This window comes from Carassius gibelio, chromosome B14, assembly GCF_023724105.1.
Source record: "Carassius gibelio isolate Cgi1373 ecotype wild population from Czech Republic chromosome B14, carGib1.2-hapl.c, whole genome shotgun sequence".
In the NCBI taxonomy this organism is placed as follows: domain Eukaryota; kingdom Metazoa; phylum Chordata; class Actinopteri; order Cypriniformes; family Cyprinidae; genus Carassius; species Carassius gibelio.
The window spans coordinates 9,239,732-9,262,277 of record NC_068409.1 but is presented as its reverse complement, the minus strand read 5'-3'; the positions used below and the strand labels follow the sequence as shown (position 1 = coordinate 9,262,277).

At 37.0% G+C, this 22,546-nt stretch overlaps 1 protein-coding gene across 3 annotated transcripts; it reads right to left on the bottom strand.

The window, feature by feature from the left end:
* Nucleotides 1-303: 303 nt before the first annotated feature.
* On the bottom strand, nt 304-22,458 carry LOC127971622 (F-box and WD repeat domain-containing 11-A). 3 transcript variants are annotated; one of them, XM_052574764.1, is made up of 14 exons: nt 22,297-22,424; nt 14,342-14,446; nt 12,751-12,819; nt 11,251-11,470; nt 10,302-10,488; nt 9,261-9,351; nt 8,997-9,134; nt 8,161-8,279; nt 5,934-6,183; nt 5,731-5,849; nt 4,534-4,644; nt 4,339-4,417; nt 1,616-1,780; nt 304-1,137 (listed from the first exon to the last, which is right to left on the bottom strand). In XM_052574764.1, exons 1-13 carry the CDS (start codon nt 22,333-22,335, stop codon nt 1,619-1,621), a joined length of 1,689 nt encoding a protein of 562 aa, XP_052430724.1. In that variant the 5' UTR covers nt 22,336-22,424; the 3' UTR covers nt 304-1,137; nt 1,616-1,618. The 3 variants fall into 3 exon arrangements, with proteins under 3 accessions (XP_052430724.1, XP_052430725.1, XP_052430727.1); XM_052574765.1 differs by lacking the exon at nt 14,342-14,446 and having other exon boundaries at nt 22,297-22,458; XM_052574767.1 differs by lacking the exons at nt 304-1,137; nt 1,616-1,780; nt 4,339-4,417; nt 4,534-4,644 and adding an exon at nt 4,665-4,875 and having other exon boundaries at nt 22,297-22,426.
* Nucleotides 22,459-22,546: the final 88 nt, after the last annotated feature.

Sequence of the window (22,546 nt, the reverse complement as noted above, 5' to 3'; positions counted from 1 at the left end):
ATTACTTGAAATATAAAAAATTATATACATATATACATACACACACACACACATACATATATTCGTATAATAGTGTTTATTATATTTCAAGTAATCAATATTTTTTTTTTTTATGCAATGATTGTAAGCCTGATTTATTGTAACCCTCCTTCACACGTCTGTGACTTTAAAGCATGTGTTATCATTTAGGTAGCTGCTATAAATATGACATCAGCAGCTGATCTGAAAGAGAAAGAACTGAGCAAAGAGGAAAACGCAACTGCATTTGAACCACAAGAAATGTGCACACTTGTGTAAAGCATGTTTCAGGTCAAGTCCTTTATTCACAATATTTTTTGCTTAAAAAAAAAACTCTCTCTCTTTTTTAATATACAACACAATCTGACAAGACAATTTTGTTTACAACTAGATTCAGCCCTTGATGAGCAAGCAGGCAGAGAGAAATCAAACCAGACATTGAGTGACAAAGACATACAATGCCTAGCAGAACCATACGGGAGAGACGAAGAGGCCAATTAAATAGAAAAACAAAATCATAAAAACTAAAGACAAAAGGAAAAGAGGCATCAGTGCAGACAGTCACCAAGCTGATCCTCGCATGCATGCAGACGGACTCTGCTTCACGCCGTCATCCTGAAAAACACGCGTGTCCCTGGTCCTGAAGAGAGATGTGGCATGAAAGCCAAAGGCGGCAGACGTCCTGAGCGAGAGTTTACTGCCGTCCGAGTCCCTTTCTCTCGCACAGCAGTCCGAAAAGTCTCTTTTACCTGTCTTTCATCCGTATGTTACTCCCAGAATCCCAGCTTCAGTGATCCCCGTGTGGATATGAACTATTAGTAGTGCAGATTTCCAGGTTATTTGAGCAGCAGTGATAGTACAGATACACTTTGAAGCAGTTTAAATTGTGTGTGTGTGTGAGATTGTGCTTGTCTTTTCCCCACTGGATAAAGCAGAACAGTGTTGAAACCCAATGGTGTGTTTGTTTGGCAAAGCATAAATCAGTGTATGTTTTTCTGTAAGTTTATAGTCAGATAGAGAAGAGGAGGCGGATCCTTAGGCACCATTCTGTGACGGACACGACCAACAACCAATCAGCTCTCAGCTCTCCCAGGACACACTGGCACATAGAAAAGGCACCTGAACAGATCAAACAGACATCATTCTACTATAATAAACACTAGAAAACTAAATTGTAAATATATTAACCATTACAATATGAACAGAAATGAAACCAAATAACTAAAGAAAAATATTTAATGAATAAATTAAACAAACTAATAAACAGACAGATAACTAAATCCACCAATGGAAATTATTTATTTATTTAATATTTTATGGTTTAAACATTAATATTCTTAATATATAAGATAATATATTACAAACTATATTAGACACTATTGTATTAATGAAAACTAAACAGAATGAAACTCTTTAAATAAATGCATGCTTGGTGGTCAGACTTAAAGTTTGCAAACTAAAGTTTAGACTATCAGTGCATTTTTTTTTTTTTTCACTTTTTTTTTTCCTGACAAACATGTAAAACCACCAAACACAGTTAAAGCTTAACCAAACCTAAACTCTGGCGAATGACTGAAGCTCTGTGCTGTGCGTGTACCTGCTATCTGGAGACGTATGTATATGTCCTCGAGGGCGATCGCCTCTCCGGCTGGCCATTGGTGGAGACGTTCAGGAAGTCCCATATAAGGATGGTGTCGTCATGGGAACTGCTAATAATCTGGAACTCATCAAACTGCAGTCGGAACACACGGCCGGAATGCTCCTGCAAGATGTTACCATGACAACACACACACACATACAGTAACGCACACGCAGACACTGCAGACGTCTGTCAGAATCAGGGAGCAACACTACTGATGTACCGACACACTACTGCAGCGTATTGCTCAGCTGCTGAAATAATGATTCATGTATGAAAAATAAAAAAAATCCTGATTCTCAAATCAGCAGTCACCTAGTGCTGGGGAAACCACTTTGAAACTAGTTTGTCAGAGGCTACTAGAAATACTAGTATTAAAAGCACAGGGAGTTAAAGAAAAACAATGATGACCCAACTGATTTGGTCAATCAATTCTTTTTAAAATAGTTTTTTATTTTTTTATATGTTTTTTACAAATGATTTGCTTTACAGTTTTAATAGCCATTAATCTAGTTCTTTTAGTGAATCAGTTTGGGTATCTAATTATTTTAGTGAATCGATTTGTATCAAAGTTTGTTTCACAGTATAGCTAATAATCTAATTCTTTTAATGAATCGGTTTGGGAATTCAGTTCTTTTAATGAATCATTCTGTATCCAATTTTGTTTAATAGTATAGCTGGGAATCATATTCTTTTAGTGAATCAGTTTGGAAATCAATTTTTTTTTAAGCAATCATTTTGATTCAACGTTTGTTTAATAGTATAGCTACGAATCTAATAATTTTAATGAATCATTTTGGGAATTCAATTATTTTAATGAATCATTTTGTTTCAAATTTTGCTTAATAGTATAGGTGGGAATCACATTCCATTTGTGAATCAGTTTGGGAATCAAATTATTTGAATGAATGGGTTTGTTTCAAAGTTTGTTTAAGAATATAGCTAGAAATCTCTTATTTTTCTTACTGAATCAAGTTGGGAAACCTATTATTTTAGTGAATCAGTTTGTTTCTAACTATGTTTAATAGTATAGCTGGCAATCACATTCTTTTAGTGAATCTGTTTGGAAATCCAATTATTTTAATGAATGGGTTTGTTTCAAAGTTTGTTCAATAGTAAAGCTAGGAATCAGATTCGTTTAGTGAAGCAGTTGTTTCAATGCACCATTCCAACAAAAACTGATTAACTAATTCACTTTATTTAGGCTGCCACTACATTCCCATATGTCCCTGTGTTTCCAATACTATTATTTCTAGTAGCCTGTAGCTTCGCAAACTGGCTTTAAAGTAACACTCGGTGACTGCTTATTTAAGAAGTATGAATTATATTTGAAGGGTTAGTTCACCCAATTATCACAATTATGTCATTAATGACTCACCCTCATGTCGTTACAAAAATCTGTAAGACCTTCATTTATCTTCAGAACACAGTTTAAGATATTTTAGATTTAGTCCGAAAGCTCTCAGTCCCTCCATTGAAGCTGTGTGTACGGTATACTGTCCATTTCCAGAAAGGTAAGAAAAACATCATCAAAGTAGTCCATGTGGCATCAGAGGATCAGTTAGAATTTGTTGAAGCATCGTTCACGAGTCAAGAACCGTTTCTGTCAGACGCGTCCGATTCGCATGTGTGATTCAGCGTGAAGCAGACGGAAACAGAGCGTCTGAACTGAACTGATTCTTTTGGTGATTGATTCTGAACTGATTCTGTGCTAATGTTATGAGCGTGGGTAAAACGAAGGCTTGAATCACGGCAATCATCAACGCCAATGACGCCATTACGTCGAGCGCAAAAGAACCGGTGAACCGTTTTCTTCAACCGGTTTATTGAATCCAACTGTCCGAAAGATCTACTGGTGATCCGAAAACCAATGCAACCGGTTCTTGACTTGTGTACGAGTCAATCTTTTGTTCGTTATCTGGCTCGGCTCGGTGTTCATCTTCAGTTCTCTCTTCACAGCAGTTCAGTCAGTTACTGTTAGAGTACATTAATTACTCCAGGATATTGGTTTGTTTGAACTCAAGAGGGAGTGTTAGCCACATTAAAAAAGTTAACAGCTTAAGTCATTTGTGGATGAATGCGTATTGGAGACGCGAACCGTTTAAAACGATTCAGTTCGATTTGGTGAACTGATTCAAGAAGATCCGGTTACATCGAATGATTCGTTCGCGAACCAAATATCACAAACTGCTTTGTTTTGAACTCTCTCACAACAGACACAGAAGAGAAGACAATGCTGAATAAAGTCGTAGTTTTTGTTATTTAAATGTATTTTCGATGCTTCAAAATATTCTAACTGACCCTCTGATGTCACATGGACTACTTTGATGATGTTTTTCTTACCTTTCTGGACATGGAAAGTAGACCGTACACACAGCTTCAATGGAGGGACTGAGAGCTCTCGGACTAAATCTAAAATATCTTAAACTGTGTTCCCAAGATAAACGGAGGTCTCACGGGTTTGGAACGACATAATTGTGATTATTTGGTGAACTAACCCTTTAACATATTCCCAAACAGGTAAACTAAATGATTATTTCAAACTTACAAAGGTAACTAGCAGTGAAATCTTGTGGTTTATCAGTTTTATCATAAGTGAATGTAACAACAAAAAAATATTAATAGTAATATAAAAAAAAAAAGATAAAACATAAACATGAAATGGCAGAATTCAGACGCACCACGAGTGTACGCAGACATAACGTGCTGGCAGGGGCCCGAGGATCCAGAGCGGCCTGCAAATCCCAAACTTTAATTTTCCTGCAGAAGAAGAGAGAGAATGAGAGTGAGTTATGGCTGCATGATATTACCCAGTTTGACAGATGAACACCCTGTCAGTAACAGATGGTGCTGTGACTGAGTGTGTGTTTATTCACCCATCATATGCTCCGCTCACGATCCTCTTGTTGTCGAATCGGATGCAGCGCACAAGCTCCTCGTGACCCTCCAGCACACGCAGACAAGCTCCACACTCAATGTCCCACAGTCTGAACACACACAAACACACATGTATATTAAAGATTTGAGAGATTTTATAGAGCATTCATAGATATTTTAATGATCATCATTTACTCATACCAAACCTGCATGACTTTCTTTCTTTAGTGGAAAACTAAAAATTTGAGAGGATTTATAGAGCATTTAAAGGGTTAGTCCACCTAGAATTTTTTTTATTCTGTCATCATTTACTTATTCCAAACCAGCATGTCTTTTTCCTTCTGTGGAAAACAAAAAATTAAGACTGCAGAATGAGTCGTCAAGGACTAAAAAAAAATCATAATAGAAGTCTATACAACTCGTGCATTATATTTCAAGCCATTTGAACACTTACGATAGTTTTGTGTTAGGAAAACATTTCAATTTAAGCAATATTTACTGAAAAACAGAGGAAAGGGCAATGATTTCTCACACTCAGATTTTATGACTTTATAAAGCAAGTCATACTGTCTATCATAAATACTTTTATGATGCTTTTTTGAGCATCAGTTCTTATGAAACGTACTTTTGTATCTCCTTATACTTAAATTATTATAAATACAGTAAAGTTCACGAAAAAACAAGAATTTTAAAATTCTAATTTTATTCAGGAAAGATGCATTAAATCAATAAAAGTGTCAAAACACCTTTGCAATGTTTCAAAAGATTTCTATTTTAAAGAAATCCTGTTGTTTTGAAATTACTATTCATCAACTAATCCTGAAAAATAATTATGAAGCTGTTCTCAACACAAAGAAATGTTTATTGAGCAGCAAAGCAGCATATTATAAGGATTTCTGAAAGATCAATGGAAATTCTGGAAATTCACCTTTGCATCAAAGAAATAAATCTCATACGTATTTTATTTTAAATGAAAGTGTACACCAATGTGAAATTTACCAAATTAAATATTATTATTATTATTATTAACACTAAAATATTTAAAATTTCTTCAATCAATACATATTGTTCTAATTTCACACTCTATATTAATGTGTTATGATAAAGAAATTATTACTGTTTCAATGTATTTATCTATTAATTAAAGCATATTTAAAACATGAATAAACTCAATATAATAATGAAATGTAATAAACCTGATGGTGTTGTCCGAGGACCCGCTGACCACGAGTCTGTCTCTGTACTGAAGGCAAGCGATGCCGCGCTTGTGACCGTTAAGCGTCCGTACAAACTCACACGTGCTTGTGCTCCACACCTGCAAACAGTTGAAATGTCTTTCATCTACATCATCATCATCACACTACAGCTGCCAATCAACCATTACTAAAACCCCGCCCACTTTTATGGTTCTGTCTCCAGACGCAGACACGATGTATTTGTCATCAAAGTCCACCACGTTGACGGCGGCGCGGTGACCCACGAGCACACGGCGCAGGCTGATGTCGGTCGCAGACGCCATGTCCCACACCGCGATGGAGCGATCTTTCGAACAAGTCACCATGAGACCGTTCCAGAAGCGCAGGTGCAGAACCGCCTCGTTGTGATGGATCAGAGTGTTGAGAACCTCACCAGAGACAACATCCCACACCCTGAGACAGACAGGCAGAGAAAAATATCACAGATTAGGACACATTATGAAGGGAACATGAGTACAACTACTGTAAGGGAGTTATTAAAGTTAAAACTAAAACCAACCATTACAAAACAACATTTTGTCACTTGAAATAAAAATGTCAAAAGAAATTAAAGGCCATGTTGCAGGTTAAACACCACTTTCGATTAATGGATACATAAATCACTCAAAATATGTATATCATTTTTAAAATGTCACAAAAATGGTCTTAAAGACCAGTTTTTTTAGTTTTTGGTATTTTTACGCAATTCGGTGTGACGTGTAATGTACGAGTCGAAAACTCATTTTACTTTCACTGAAGCAAGCAAACGATCTCGACGTCTGCGCTGAAAGTGAGGAACTAACTGATCTCTGCTTCATTACAGTTTGCACATATGTTTTCGTCACGAACGTTGATCTTTCTTCAAAACAGCTGGTAAAAGAGTCGCACAATACCGTGCATCATCACTTCGACACGGCATTAGATCTGGCTTTTGTTCACACAGCGCTCGTCCCTGGTTGAACCCGGCAATGTTACTAAGTCCCCGATCCGGGTTCAATGCCAGAATCAATCCCGGGACGTGGTTGCTTTCACACAGAAGGCGACCCGGCAATGTTCCGGCAATATGGCGGGTCCGACGTGCAGTGTGAAAGGGGCTCTGGTTAGTTTCTATCATTTAGCAATGCAGCAATGAGCACTGGAGCTAGTCTACAAGCAGCAGTGCACAATAACGACACATTTTTTACTGCCATTGAATAGCACCAAGTGAAAAATCAAGTTTTATTTATATCTAGTGGCAGTGATCATGACGTTAGTTCAGATAAGTACCTGTAACCTTTGTCATAGATTCGTAGTACTGGTAAACTTTGTCTTTGTCATCTAGAAATCGAAGGCATCATGCTAGCTATATGGACGTATATATATACATATATATATTTGTAACATTATTAATGTATTTTGACACTTTTGATCAATTTAATGCATCCTTTTAACTTTTTGGTGGCACAGAATTTCCTTAAAACAAGACGGTTTAAAGAAATAATAGATTTCTATCCTATTTTTTCAATAATTTAAGTAGTAAATATCTCCTGTAATAACTGCTACGCTCTTTTGGCAAAGCCGTTGTTAAGTTAGAGGCAAAGCTCTAGTGGCATAAACGAACGACCGCAGCAGGTGCAAAACACGGATGGACCGTAAATGACATGTGAATGACCTCACCAGCAGCTGAACTCGGCCAACTGAAGTGTTAATGCTCTGTAAACACCATCACATTACAAAGACGCTTCCCTCTCCAGGTGTTAAACGTCCGGCCGTTTGCGCTTCCACTCGCAGTGACGCAAACCTGATTTATGCAGCTGTGCAGCTCGTTCCCTCAAACTCTCACAGGTGAGAGAAACGCACACATACTCGCACTGGAAAAGGTGACAGAGCTCCGGCTCCAGCTTTAAATGCTTCTAGGGAAGTGAGGTCATTGTTTCCATGGAGATTCTGCAGCTGGAGGCAGTATGTATGTGAAACATTTAAAACTAATTATCTAATAATTATCTAAAATTTGCAGCACATCATATTTTTATTTTCTCCGGCTTAAGGACTCCCATACTTTTAGACTTTTATAGCTGTTCAGGACTACTGGATAAAGATTTTTAGAAAGCATTTTAAAGAGATGAATGTGAAATTTAGAAAAATGTGAACTGATTAATCAGGTTTTTGTTTTATAAATGGTTTTAGTTTAACTACACTAACCCTGCATGAACCCTTACTTCTATGATGCACAGAAGATGCAAAAAAAGCAACATTCAAATCGGAAATCTTTTGTAACCTTATAAATGTATTTTATGTCACTTGTGATCAATTTAATGCATGCTTGATGAATAAATGTACAAATTTCTTAAAAAAAAAAAAGGTGTAAAATCTGTTAGCAATTATGCCACTGCAATATTATTGTGCAAGTACCTGACAGTCGAATCAGAGGAGCCTGTCACAATCACTCTATCATCGTACTGCAGACACAGAACCGAGCCAGTGTGACCCGTCAGGACCTTCAGACACTCCAGAGACTGTTTGTCCCAGATCTGACAGAGACAGAGAGAACGTGATAATCACCACAACAGACAGATCAACAGAGAGAGAGAGAGAGAGAGAGAGAGAGAGATCTACAGATCAACAGAGAGAGAGACAGATCAACAGAGAGAAATACAGATAGATCAACAGAGAGAGAGACAGATCAACAGAGAGAGAGACAGATCAACAGACAGAAATACAGACAGATCAACAGAGAGAGAGACAGATTAACAGAGAGAAATACAGACAGAACAACAGAGAGAGAGACAGATACAGAGCAACAGACAGAAATACAGACAGATCAACAGAGAAACAGATCAAAAGACAGAAATACAGATCAATAGAGAGACAGATAGATCAACAGAGAGAGAGACAGACAGATCAACAGAGAGAGAGACAGATCAACAGAGAGACAGACAGATCAACAGACAGACAGATCAACAGAGAGACAGACAGATCAACAGAGAGAGAGACAGATCAACAGAGAGAGAGACAGATCAACAGAGAGACAGACAGATCAACAGACAGACAGATCAACAGAGAGACAGACAGATCAACAGACAGACAGATCAACAGAGAGACAGACAGATCAACAGAGAGAGAGACAGATCAACAGAGAGACAGACAGATCAACAGAGAGACAGACAGATCAACAGACAGACAGATCAACAGAGAGAGAGACAGATCAACAGAAATACAGATCAACAGAGAGACAGACAGATAGGTACTTTGATGGAGTTGTCTCGCAGGCCACTGATGATCTTGTCGTCGTCGTACTGAAGGCAGTAAACACCTTTACTGTTCTCTGACCGGCACTGAATCCGCTGGAGATTGTGACGTCCACAACGCCAGTTCGCTTCAATAGTCTAAACAAACAGAATAAACAAACAGGAGACAGAATGAATGAAAGGGCCGATGGATGGATGAACAGGCAATCGGAGGGATGAGGTTGTAACTGGACGGACAGATTTATGGAATGGATGGAGGCTCACCTCAATGTCTTGTATAATTTTGGGATAGAGTGAATGGTAGTACGAATTGGGCGGAACCTCGTTAGTTCGGTTCTTAAATAAATATTTCTCCCTGGGAACGAAGACAAGAAAAACACCAATCAGATACAAGCAAGGGATGAACAACCCAAATGTTTCTGAACTCTTTATGGTGATTGGCATGGCATGACTATTTCAGTTACTGTTTAACAGTAAACAATTTTTTAGTTTTAGTTAACTTTAATACGTAGTCTTTTTTTAAATATGTCTACATAGTTTTTACTAAGTTGTAGTTTTAGATATTTTATTACTTCAACTGCAACTAGCTGAATTAAAATAAGATTAAATAAATATAATTTTATGTTTATTTCATTGGTAAGGAAAAAGTTTTTGTGGTTTTCATTAATGATAATAACCCTGTGTGGTAAATATGGTATAAGTAGATATTAAATTAATGAATAAATAATAAGAAGAATGCACACCCACCATGATTAATTTATATTTTTGTTATATTAACATTTTACATATTAAAATACTGACAGTTTGTCGATGATCTCACAGGACTGATGGGCCTTGTAATTAATCACAATCATCACACGCATATCTGAGTTCGTCAGCACTAATTATGATTCACACCAAAGCACATGGTCCTAATATTTTAGGCATGTGTTCAAATGTTTTGTCAACAAAAATAAGAACAAAATAAGAAACACTGTACTGACTGACATGTGACAGATTACATGGTATTAATAAGGAATAACTGAAAATAATTACTGACATTTAATTACTGATGCACACATGGAGCACATTTATTTTCAATAATATATATATATATATATATATATATATATATATATATATATATATATATATATATATATATATATATATATATATATTTTTTTTTTTTTTTTTTTTTATTATTCTGCCTATTAATATTATCTTTATCTAAAATGAAACCATAAAAACAGCTAGTTTCCAAGTAAACATTTCTTGCTCAGAGTAACAAAGCATGAGCGTCAGTGTGTGTGTGTGTGTTTTTACCACTGGTGGCGCTCTGACAGGCCTTTCCACAGCGGGTCTGTGCGCACCATCCTCTCGATCAGCTTCTTCCAGAGCATCCCGTCTGAAATGACCCGCTGCCATTCTCGACAGACCAGCTCAGCAGAGCACAGAGAACGAGCGTCGAGAAACGACAGGATGTTCTCCGCTATGTGATCCAGACCCTGAGCTACATACAAAGAGATTCAGTGAGAGCTACTGTAGCTTTGTGCAGTCATGGACAGTCATGGTGCGCCTGATCCATACTGCAAAAATAGCAAGATAGATATATAGCAGTTTATATCTAGAATAAATATAACTATATCTATACATTCTGTTAATGTTGCAAAAACATTTTTTACACAGACTCAGAATGTCTAAATATGCATTGTTTCGGTTTACAGTATTTTATTAAAAGCTACAAAAAATCATTTACTTATGTAGGACAGGACTCATAAAGAAACTATAATTTAGTGTGGTACTAATAAAGAAAATCTCTTTTTAATTGTCAACATTTTTGTTTGTTTTTTATTTATGTGGTTACAAGTATACCCATCTAAAAACACCTGAAGAATAAATAATTATTATTTAATTTAGTAATTATATACCAATATATATATATATATATATATATATATATATATATATATATATATATATATATATATATATATATATATATATATATATATATATATATATATATAGACACACATACACACACACACACACACACACGCACAAATATAAAAAAAATATATTCACATAAAAAACCTAGAATAAAAACAAACTGTGGTGTATGTTGTCAGATGTGTGTGTAATTGATGTAAGTGGGCGGCTCTGGCCGTGTGCCGACACACACATTTCTGACTCTGATGAAGCATGTGTTGGAGTAGGAGGATTTGTTTTAGCCAATGCTTGAGGAACGTGTGCTTACATGGGTGTTAGTTACCTGGCAACGCGGTGATGAAGTCTCTCTGTAACATGGGTTTAAGGTACGAGTTTATATGGCCGTGCTGGTAGTGACACATGCGTGCGATCAGATGCTCCACAAACTCCACCTGATCCGATTCGGACCACTGATCAAACAGCTGGATGCACAGATCTTTCTCCTTCTCGAAGCTCCCCTGCGACATCCTCTTCCTCGAACCCGCTACTGAACCATTCCCAAACTGAACACACAGACAAGAAATAAAATAGAAAAAAAAATTGGACCCACTTTATATTAAGTGGCCTTAACTACTATGTAGTTACATTTTAATTATTAATTTGGTACAATGCACTTATTGTGTACATACATGTTTTTACATTGTACTTATATTTGAAAAATATCTGCACATAATTACATCTGTAATTAATTTCTGTAATTACATGTATAATTACACGTTGACCCATCCCTTACACCTGAACACACTCTTAAACTTACCCATACCACCAAATCTGTCCCTAACCTTACCTGTTTCCCACCTCAATAGCAGCAAAAAAAAAAAGTTGCAATACAATATGAACACAATAAGTACATTGTATTTATTTTTTGATGGAAGTACATAGTAGTTAAGGCCACTTAATATAAAGTGGGACCAAAAAATTTATTGAAAACAGATTTAATTTCAACTACTTGATCTAAAATAAACCTAACTACACATGATAACTAAACAATTGAAACTACAGCCAAATAAATAAAAAAAAATAAGAAAAAAAATATTAAAAGCTTTTTATCTAAGTTTTTAATAAGTGAAAAACCTTTTTTTATTACAGCTAGCTGCATAATTCCTTATTTTAATTTAGCTACATGTTTTAATCTGAAGTACTAAATTAGCTAAAACTGAAGAGAAAAACAAACATATTTTTTAAATATTAATGAAAATTGTTAAACTTGAACTAAAATCAAAAAGAAAACAATATTAAGATAAAACCTAAAATATCAAAATAATATTAAGAAAAACTATTAATAGAAGCTTTATAATGAAATAACTGCTACTTGGTCAACTAGTAAAACTAGTTATGTAAGCGGTAATTTATCTAAAAGTATATAATATACTTATTTAAGTATTTGAAATTGTCTTGTATACCTGTTGGTGCTACAAATGTACGTAACTTTGCAGTTTTTTTTACTCCCACTCGCTGTTGTGGATCGGTGAGGGAAGATTATTCTTGTAAACACTTTTAGCATTTTAGAAAAAAAGAAAAGAAAAGAAAAGTCTATATTTATAATGCACACACTTTACAGTAAAGCACAAGAGTGCTGATCTCTTCTTAGAAGCTCGGAGGGCAATTAAATTACCACATGAGGCGTGACCTTGGTGTTTGTCAAAAAACTAATTCGGCTGGGAATTTTTGTTTTTGTGGTGGGAGGCAAACATTTTCCGGATATTCTGGATTCGGACTGGTATAAAATCACAGACAAGCCTCTGTAGATGAACATCTCTCTCTTTCTGTCACACACACACACCTTGAACACTGTTGTCTTCTTGGGTGAGACGTCACCGGTGTTATTCTGTGACTCCATCACCATCATGCTCTAACAGAGAGAGACACACAAGAGAGAGCGCCGGGTGTTAAACATGTATCTGACTGAAAGAAAGCTAAAGAATGGTGCATTCTGGGTAAAACATTCCAAACAAGAGCAGTTTAACATGCACACAGAGACGGCAAACACAAACGAACAGATCGAGCTCTCAAAACCCTCTAATGTGATGTCAGTGGAAACAAACTTTGAATCTTCTCTCAGATCCACTCAAACTCTCACAAAATGAACAGGCGTGGGAGGGGAGGGGCTTAAGGACAAGTGGGAGGAGTTTCATTTATAGCTGAACTGTTGCTTTAATTGGAATCACACAAAGGGTTAAAAACACACAAGTACATGCATGTGCACCTTTGATAAAGCAAACAGTGAAACACAGATAAAGACAGACTGATGAAACCTGATGTTAATACACACAGCTCACTGATTTCCCATAAACACTTGCACTGCGACTTGAGTGAAATGTCTGAACATTTCTGTAGTAGAAACTATAAGTGTGTTTGTGTCTGTGAGTTTGTTGTGATGTTGACTTTATTTTTGAGGTTTAGATGTCTTTAAATCAGCTGGTATTTTGGCAGATTTAATGGATGTATGAAGTCAGTTCTTCTCAAATTCTCAAAAACCACATAAACTAGCAACATCATCCACTAACTACACTAACCACAAACAAACCAGACAGACTGACTGACTGTCTGCTTCACCCGTGAGCTGCAAGCTGCACTTGAGAGTCTGGCAAAAGAGCGGCACAAAGATAATGGTCTGATTCATGAATGTCACATTTTTAGATATATTGAACTATTTAATCTACATGTAAAACATGAATTAGAAATGTAGTTATAATTAATACTTCTCTCACTTCATCTGCATCTCAGTTTTTTTTTTTTTTTTTTTTTTTACTGAGGTCAATGCAATGCATTATGGGACTTAAAACATCACTACCAAAAATGTTATTAATACTGTAAAAGCAGTAACATTGTGAAATATTATTACAATTTAATATAACTATTTTCTATGAGAATATAAAACGTAATAAATGATCAAAGCTGAATTTTCAGAATCATTGCTCCAGTCTTCAGTGTCACATGATCCTTCAGAAATCATTCTAATGTGCTGTTTCGGTGCTCAAGAAACATCTCTGAAAATGTTGAAAACTTGTCATGCTTCACATGTTTGAACATTTTTAAATATACTTGGCAAAGGTTCAGATATGAGATGGTGAGACTAAAGCAGACACAGACAGGCAAGCAGAGAGAGAGAGAGAGAGAGAGAGAGAGAGAGAGAGAGGATGGAAACAGACAGCCACTCTGCGCTTCAGCACTTCCTCTTCTGTTCTCTCGCAAAAAATAAATAAATAAATTAAAAAACACTGAATTATAGAGACTATATTACAGCTCAGTAAACTTAAGACATCTACGCATTTAATTCACATCTAGCCAGACACACAGACACACAACCAGTGTGTGAGACAGACAGACAGACAGACAGGAGGAGCGGAGAGGAGAGAAGAGGAGAGCAGAACCTGGTTGTGGGCTCGGGAAGACGGGAGGCTCTGCAGGCATCTGAGAGCACACAGACTCTCTGCCACCGACGAACAACCCAGCCAGACAGAACGAGGCAAAGAACACTGTGTGAGAGAGAGAGAGCGAGAGAGAGAGAGAGAGAGAATATGCAATACAAGAGGGAGCGGTGGGCAAAACAGAGAGAGACCCACAAAAAAAGTCAGAATGAAAGTAAACCATAAACCGAGGAGAAAAGCAATGAAAGACAGAAAGAAGAGAACAAATAATATAAAGGACAAGACAGAAAGAATTAACATATCGATGAACAAAGGAATTCGCAAAAAGGAAAGAATAAACAAAGAAAGAAAAAAAGAAAGAACACGCAGTGCATATAATGGCAGTGACGTGAGGGTTGAACAAGTGAAACAATGTGAAAAAGAGAAAAGAGAAGAATCAGTGAGGAAAGTGAGGGGGAAAAAAACTGTATTAGAGCAACAGTGAGCAACACACACACAAACACACACACACACTTCTGCAGACACTGACCAAAAACACAATTATGAGTAGGCAGAGTGGAAAAGAGGGAGTGGCCTAATAAGCTCCTACCTCTGCACTCCATTGAAATATGAGCTTGTTAAGAGTACGGACATGTGAACAGACAAACTTTACACACTCAAGACTGTTTGTGCATGACACTCAGGGTGCTTTCACACCTGCCCCATTTAGTTTGGTTGAAACGTACCAGAGTTAGTTTCTAGGGCTGTCACTTTTAGTTCGAAAATCGATTGCACAATCGATCAGACTAGCCAAAAAAAAAGTTTAGAAAATGAAAATAGGGAATCGATTTTAACCAAATATGTACACCATTCATTTTAAAATAATTAAACAATAAAAAAATATAGATGTAACAAAATTCACAAACAAGCAGAAAAAGAAAATAAAGAATTCCGAAAGTGCAGTATGCCTTGCAAAAGCTAGACAGAAAATAGGTGCCTATAAGACCCAGTGGCGTCGAAAGCGACTTCTTATGCTGCGTTCACACCAAAGCGAATATAGAGTCTGGGAACATGACGTCAGCAGCGCAATGCATTCTGGGACTTTAGAACACGGGCGCTGCTGTATGTATAGGGCTTGGGCGTCGTGACGTCATTACTTGGCGTGGCCGCCACGTTGAATGCCTCCTTTACTGCCACTCGGACTACTGCACAATGTTTAGACATACTCCCTCTCATCAGTGTGTCTTAATTTGATTAATTAAAAAATCTATTTTAACCATTTTCAACCGTTGCTGTATTGTGGGGTGTAATAGCGCAACACATAATCGCCATGGGGAAAATAAAATGAGAATGGATTAAATTTACACCGCTTTCCTGCTTGGAGGCGCGACTACGGAGACCATAACATCTGAATATTAATTTATATAGCTTAAGTCAACATTGAAAATAAGGGAAATTTCTCGAGTTACTCATCCAAAATACTGGAAATTTCAACATTCATCTTTTTGTTGCTATCCCTCTGCTGACAGCAAAAATTCATACTTGTGACTTTAGTTACAGATTGGCGTGAAATCGTGCTCTCACAACAACCACGCTATCTTAAAAAGCCAAACATCACGCTAAGGTTGCTTTCAAGTAAGCAAAACGATGCTTTGAAAACATCCGTTTCGCTGGAAGGACAAGGAGTAGCAACAGGACAACAACACAGAGACTTGACAGGTCTGATGGAGGGACTAACGAGATATTTTACAGGAAAATACTAAAACGGGAAGACAGTGGGAAAACAGCTCAAATACGCGAGAACCCCGGAAAAACGGGAGGGTGGACAGCTACTAACTACACTTTTGAAACACATTGTTAAAAGTCCATGTGTGAATGGTTGTTAGCACTAACGGTTACTAAACTAGCAGCTAGGTAGAGCACAGCTTACCGGATTACTGTATACTGTTTTGCCGCCGTTCCGTTTCTATGATTTGCAGCTCCTGAACCCATCCATTTGTGAACTGTACATGAGACTTGACTTGTAGCTTTGGAACTTTTCTGAAGTGTAGGCGCTCACAAAAAAAACAAGGTATCCGAAGATATCTGTAATGCAAACCTGCGGCAACAAGTCTCCGTCGGTACTCCACTATTTGTTTGGAATTTCATATGGATCCAAACCGTTAATAGTGCCGATTTTGTCCACATCTTTTTTTCTTTCTCCCAGCTCTGCTCTTCTCGTTCAACTGGCTGTATGTTTGCCATACTCGTACTCATGACCGGCATGGAAAAATAATTTGAATGGAGTGCGATTTTTCAGCTTTCCCGCTGGAAAACCGCACCTTGATCTCAGGTCTCCGAGTTAACAAAGCGGCGTCACATAGCTTGGTTAGCAGCAGTAAGAAGGAAAAGAAGGATTATCCCTTTGGTCTGATATATAGGTTACACATGTATGTATGTGCATTTTTATATATATATATATATATATATATATATATATATATATATATATAGAAATGTACGTTATATAAACAACTTTTTTTGGATGTGATTAATCGATTTGACAGACTTACATTAAATGTTACCTATGCATGAACCACATCTCCTTCATTATCAGTGTTATGCATATTGCATACCACCTGTTACAGTAATAAACGGCAAACTTCTTAAATTCTGTATCTCTTTATTTGTGCATCATAACACACTGAGGTTCATTTGTACAGTTTACAATAACGCATATTAAAAAGCAAAGGGACAGTGTAACTCGCTCGTTGACGCGGAAAATGTGTAGGTTCTGCACCCATCCATTTGTAAATTGCAGGTGAGACTCGAGAGATTTATCATTTTCAAACTGATCAGAGGTGTACGCTCTGACACTACAAGCAAGGTTAGAAAACACATTGGGGTAGGTTACGAGCGGCAGCTCTTTAAGATCATCCGACCACTCTTTGTGTTTGTGCAGATTGAGTTCGTTGATTGTCTTGATTTTTTTCTAAATACCTTATCTTTGCTTCCTTGTTGAGTGTTTCTTTATATGTAATCTTACACTTGATCTGTATGTCATGTCACTTTCACTTTTACTGATAAGCGTGTCCCAAAAAATGGCCGCGACTACCCAGAATGCATTGCGTAGTGACGTAGTTTCCCAAGCTCTATAGAGTCTGGCGTGAATGATTTCGATGTTAAGTTAAAGACGCGTTTACGCGCGTCTGGAGGTCTCGCGGTGCGGTAGACGTGAATTTGCCTCATTCGCTCATCTAGTTACAGGAGATTCTGAGTTATGAAAAGGCCTAGTGCTGCAATGACGCGCCGACATCATCGATTACATCGACTACAAAAATACGTTGACGTTTGTGCCGTGAAATGCGTTGACGCGTCACACTGTTTGTTTACATCTCGCGTAATGGCATACTTTGAATGGAGAAAGTTGCATTCTATCACAAAAACAGAGACCACTGTTATCAAAAGTATGGGAATACTTTAAACAGAGGACAAATAAAATGGCCCTTTGTTCCCTTTGCAAAACCGATATGGTGTACCACGGCAGCACAACTGCGATGCGCGAGCACCTCAGAGGAAAACATCTTGGCGCTCAACGGTGTTACGGTTTAACTGGTTACCGTGTGATCTGGTGGTGACCAACTTCCTTGGTTCAGGTCTGTTATTCTTGCACTTGCGGCATTCTGAAAAGTTTAGATGTTTTTAACTCGATGCGGTGCGTACACGCCTGGAAAAAATGAGCGCGTCGCACAGTTATGACGCAATCGTTTCTACGGGGCCATAATTTAACATAGAAGGTAATGGAGCCCTTTATACATTGTCGTGTATCTTTGGAAATAAATATTGGACAAACGGAGTCTTTAAACGCCTCAGATGTAAAGTTATTCGCTGTCAAATTGACGCCAAAATGAATGGGAGTCAATGGGAATGCTAACACAAGTGAAGTTCTGCTACAAGATGGCAGCTCGCAGCCGACTTCAACTTCCGGTCGACTTCCTTGCCGCCTGGAATCAGCTCCAGATCTCTGGAAACCATGTTTTATGGTTTGTGATGCTAAAGAACATTTCATGACATCTCAGACAACTGTAATTTATGGCTACTGTGTATTAGTTATAAACGCTATCATGAACTCATATTTACCATAGTAAAATAATTTTCTTTGCCTCTTTATTATTTTATACTGTAAAAACTTGTTTGAAAATGAATAAAAGGTTGAAATATTATATTAGAAGTTGTACTTATATATTTTTTGTAAAGTTATCAAAAGGATTCATTAGCTAATTTAAAAAGAACATTAGATTAATTATTTATTGTAATAACAATAATTGTTAGATTAGTCGACAGAAAAAATAATCATTAGTTGCAGTTCTAAAAAGGCCCATTGCAAGCCGACAGCGACCGGTAATACCCCCACCTTGCGCAGCTGTACACGAGTGTCCCTGGGACATCAGTGCGGTCGGAGCGCGTCTTCTCAAGAGCTGTACATATAGTGAATAAAAAACGCTCTGCTCTGGACCCCAAAAATGTTGATCGACTTGTTTTCCTGCCCAATAAATTTGTAATGGCCCTAGCCTTTTTGCGCATACCTGCCTAGTGCCGCCTAGCCTAAGTGTCGGTTACATTCAATAAAAAAACACACATGGCCTGTTCTCAAGTCCATTTAAAGTTTCATTTTTTTGAACAGTTGTTTGAAATGGATTGATCATTATTTAAAATAATCTTGGAGACTTTTGAATTGCCTAAATTACAAATGAGGCTGGGTTGAAGCCTGCAGTGATGTTTTTCTTTTGTTATGGCAGCCATCCCCTCTGCATATATTTTGTAGAGAATGTTGCACTCCTGTTGCTTTTTGTTATTCTGCACGAAACTTCAACCCAGTAAATAAGAAATATTGCTGACTTGTGCGTTTCCAGCGCTCTCTTTACGTTCGTCCATTATTTGACATTGAAAAAGGAAATGTCTTTTTTTAGACATGGAAAATCGATTTCACAATCGATTCAATGAACACTTAAGTCTTAAAAATCGAAGTTGATTTTTTTTACAAAAGTGACAGCCCTATTAGTTTCCCCCTTCGGTGCAGTTCGATTGGGCAGGTGAGAAAGCAGCAATCGCACTCAGGAGCGGACTAAAAGCGGACCAAACAAGTGTACCGAGACCTGCTTGAAGAGGTGGTCTCAGTATGCTTTCAAACGAACTCTGGAGCGGTTCGATTGTGGTGAGAATGTGATCCGACCTCGAACAGACCCAACTGTAAAAAGTACTGATCATTTTTGGACTAAACTAGCTGCCGTAGTCAGCTGCGTCGTGCATCATGGGATGAGGAAGTGTTTATTGACAGTTTGCCCTTTAGCATGGCAGCTCGTGGACAAACTTGGAGTAGTGAGGAAATGTCATGACTTTCACTTTCACTATCCAGCGACTGGCCGAATGCCGAGATGAAATGTTACGCCTCTTAACATATTGTGGTACTTTGATGGCATACGTCACGTGGCGTCAGCGCTGTATCAAGCCGGACAAAATTTCTAACTGGCATGCACTGCTTCAAGTCAGCCGACGATCGGTCTGCGCAAAACTGCATGAAGTCAAACAAGCCTTATGTCTTTGGATTTGAGACTTTAGTCTTTGCAACTTTTTATTCACCAAGAGCTTGTAAAACTAAAAAAAAATTTAAATCGCATCATATGACCACTTTAAATGATTTATTATGAATTATAAATAATTTTTTGAATTTACTAAAACATAACAGAAGATATTGTGAAAAATGTTAGTAAGCACAAAGTTAGTAAGCCAGATCTCTTTGGTTACCCACATTCTTCAAAATATCTTATTTTGTGTCCAGTAGAAGAAAGAAATATATACAGGTTGGAACAACTTGAAGCTGAGTAAATGATGACAGAATTTTATTTGTGTGTAAACTAAACTGTTTTCCATAGTATAAGACAATTTTACTGTTTTACTAGACCTCACACTAATATTAACCATTCATAAATCTGCATCCAAAACCAGTAATAAAAGAATAAACTCCAAATCCCTTTGAAAACAACCCAGGCGCTGTGTCTCCAGGCAGCTGTCCTTTAAAACAGAGAGGCTGTTGTTGAATTCAACCTAACATGACCCCAGACGAAGACTAGCATAACCATGACAGATCTAGAGAGACTGAACTGGTTACACCCTCTTCTGCATCATTTACATTCAGATTCAACTATGCATGACTTATTAGGGCACAGATGAGTAGAAACAATAGTGCATGTGACAGTTTAGTAAATGTGATTAACATAAAAATGACTAATTAGTCATTTAATAGATGTTTTTTATGCAAAAAGCATGAACAGACTTGCATGTAGACCGTAATAGTATAGATAATATATACAAATACTGTGATAAATAAAGCACATAAACTGTATGAAATGATATCCAGGACAGATATAAGTGGTATTAAATACATATTATACTGTTTACAGAGTGAATTAAAGGCATACTGGTTGTGTAAGGTAAATTAAGCACATATAGACTGTGTATTGGGATTCAGCATATAGCAGTAATACATAGGCACATATGGACTGTATGTGATATATGAAATAAATCTGGATTGTGAGATGTGAAGTGCACAGAGAGAGAGAGAGAGAAATGATGCATATATAGATGATATGTGACACAAAGATTGCATATACACTGTTTGAAGCACATATAGACTATCATATGGACCCTGGACCACAAAACAAGTCACCGGGGTATATTTGTAGCAATAGCCAAAGAAAATGAAAAAAAAAATAAACCTTGTATGGGACAAGATTTTTCTTTTATGCCAAAATTCATCAGGATATTAAGTAAAGATCATGTTCCATGAAGATATTTTGTCAATTTCCTACCATAAGTTGCTAAAAACTTAATTTGGACAACTTTAAAAGTTATTTTTTTCAATATTTTAATTTTTGTTGCATCCTTGATTCCAGATTTTCAAATAGTTGTGTCTCAGCCAAATATTGTCCGATCCTAATAAACCATACATCAATGGAAAGTTTGTTTTTTTATTTTTTCAGCTTTCAGGTGATTTTTAGATCTCAGTTTTTTAGTTAATCGACCCTTATGATTTATTTTGCGGTCCAAGGTTACATATGAGAAGAATATGGATGAAATATATAAAAAGTAAATACATTCATAATTTGCAAAAGATTTATACAAAGTCTATATTTTAAACTAGATTGCATATGACCCGTATACAGATTAATACATGAAGCTCATACAGATATGAATATAACGCGCTGATAGATTGTTTATATATCCATACAGACAATGCGATATATGAAGCCAATATAAATAATTCAGTATCCTATAGGAAGGACGCACAGAATGCATTAAGCTCGTATGAACTATATATATATATATATATATATATATATATGAATCACATATAGATTTCATGTTATTTTTGAAGCTCTTACATATTGTTTAATAATGTAATGAGCACGGACTGTTTACCGATACCCATATAGATTAATCACATATTGTTTACTATCTGAAGCGAACAATATATGACGCGCCTATACATTGTTTAATATCTATTACGTTATACACAACGCATGTATAGCCATGAAGTGCATATGTACGTAATATATGAATCACATATAGACTGTTTACAACATAAAAAGTCCATATGTATATGATAAATAAAGCGCGTAACGACTGTGATGCAATGGCGCAGCGGTGCCGCAATGATGTCTTCGATCCTCCATTGAACACAAACAATCCCTCGACATTCAAAAGCGACAAACTCGTCAAATCATGAGCGAAAAGTCGTTTTAACGACAAAACTAAAACCAATCATTATTGCTCAACACGAAACCAGGCGATTGTCTCACATCGATTCGGGCCGCCGCTGTGTTTTTGTCTTCCTCCTTCTCTATCCCGCGTTATACTGCATTAAGTTATTACACATATAAACATCCACGGCAGCGCGAGGTACACATATTAAGATCGGGTCGAGTATTAGACGCACGTACCATCAGCTCCAGGGTTTTGTCCTCCATGTCCGGATCCATATTATTGTTGTTCTGCTTGAACCCAACCGTGAAAATGGAAACCCGTCGATGAACCCGAGCGAAGAAAGAAACAACATACGCCTACAAAACACGGAGCAACAATGACGTCACAGCAGAATAAGAGTCCCAGTCCACAGTGACACTCACTTTGCACAACAAGTAAAGTGTTTTAAATTAATTACAACGCTGATGCATTGTTTGGATAATAGTT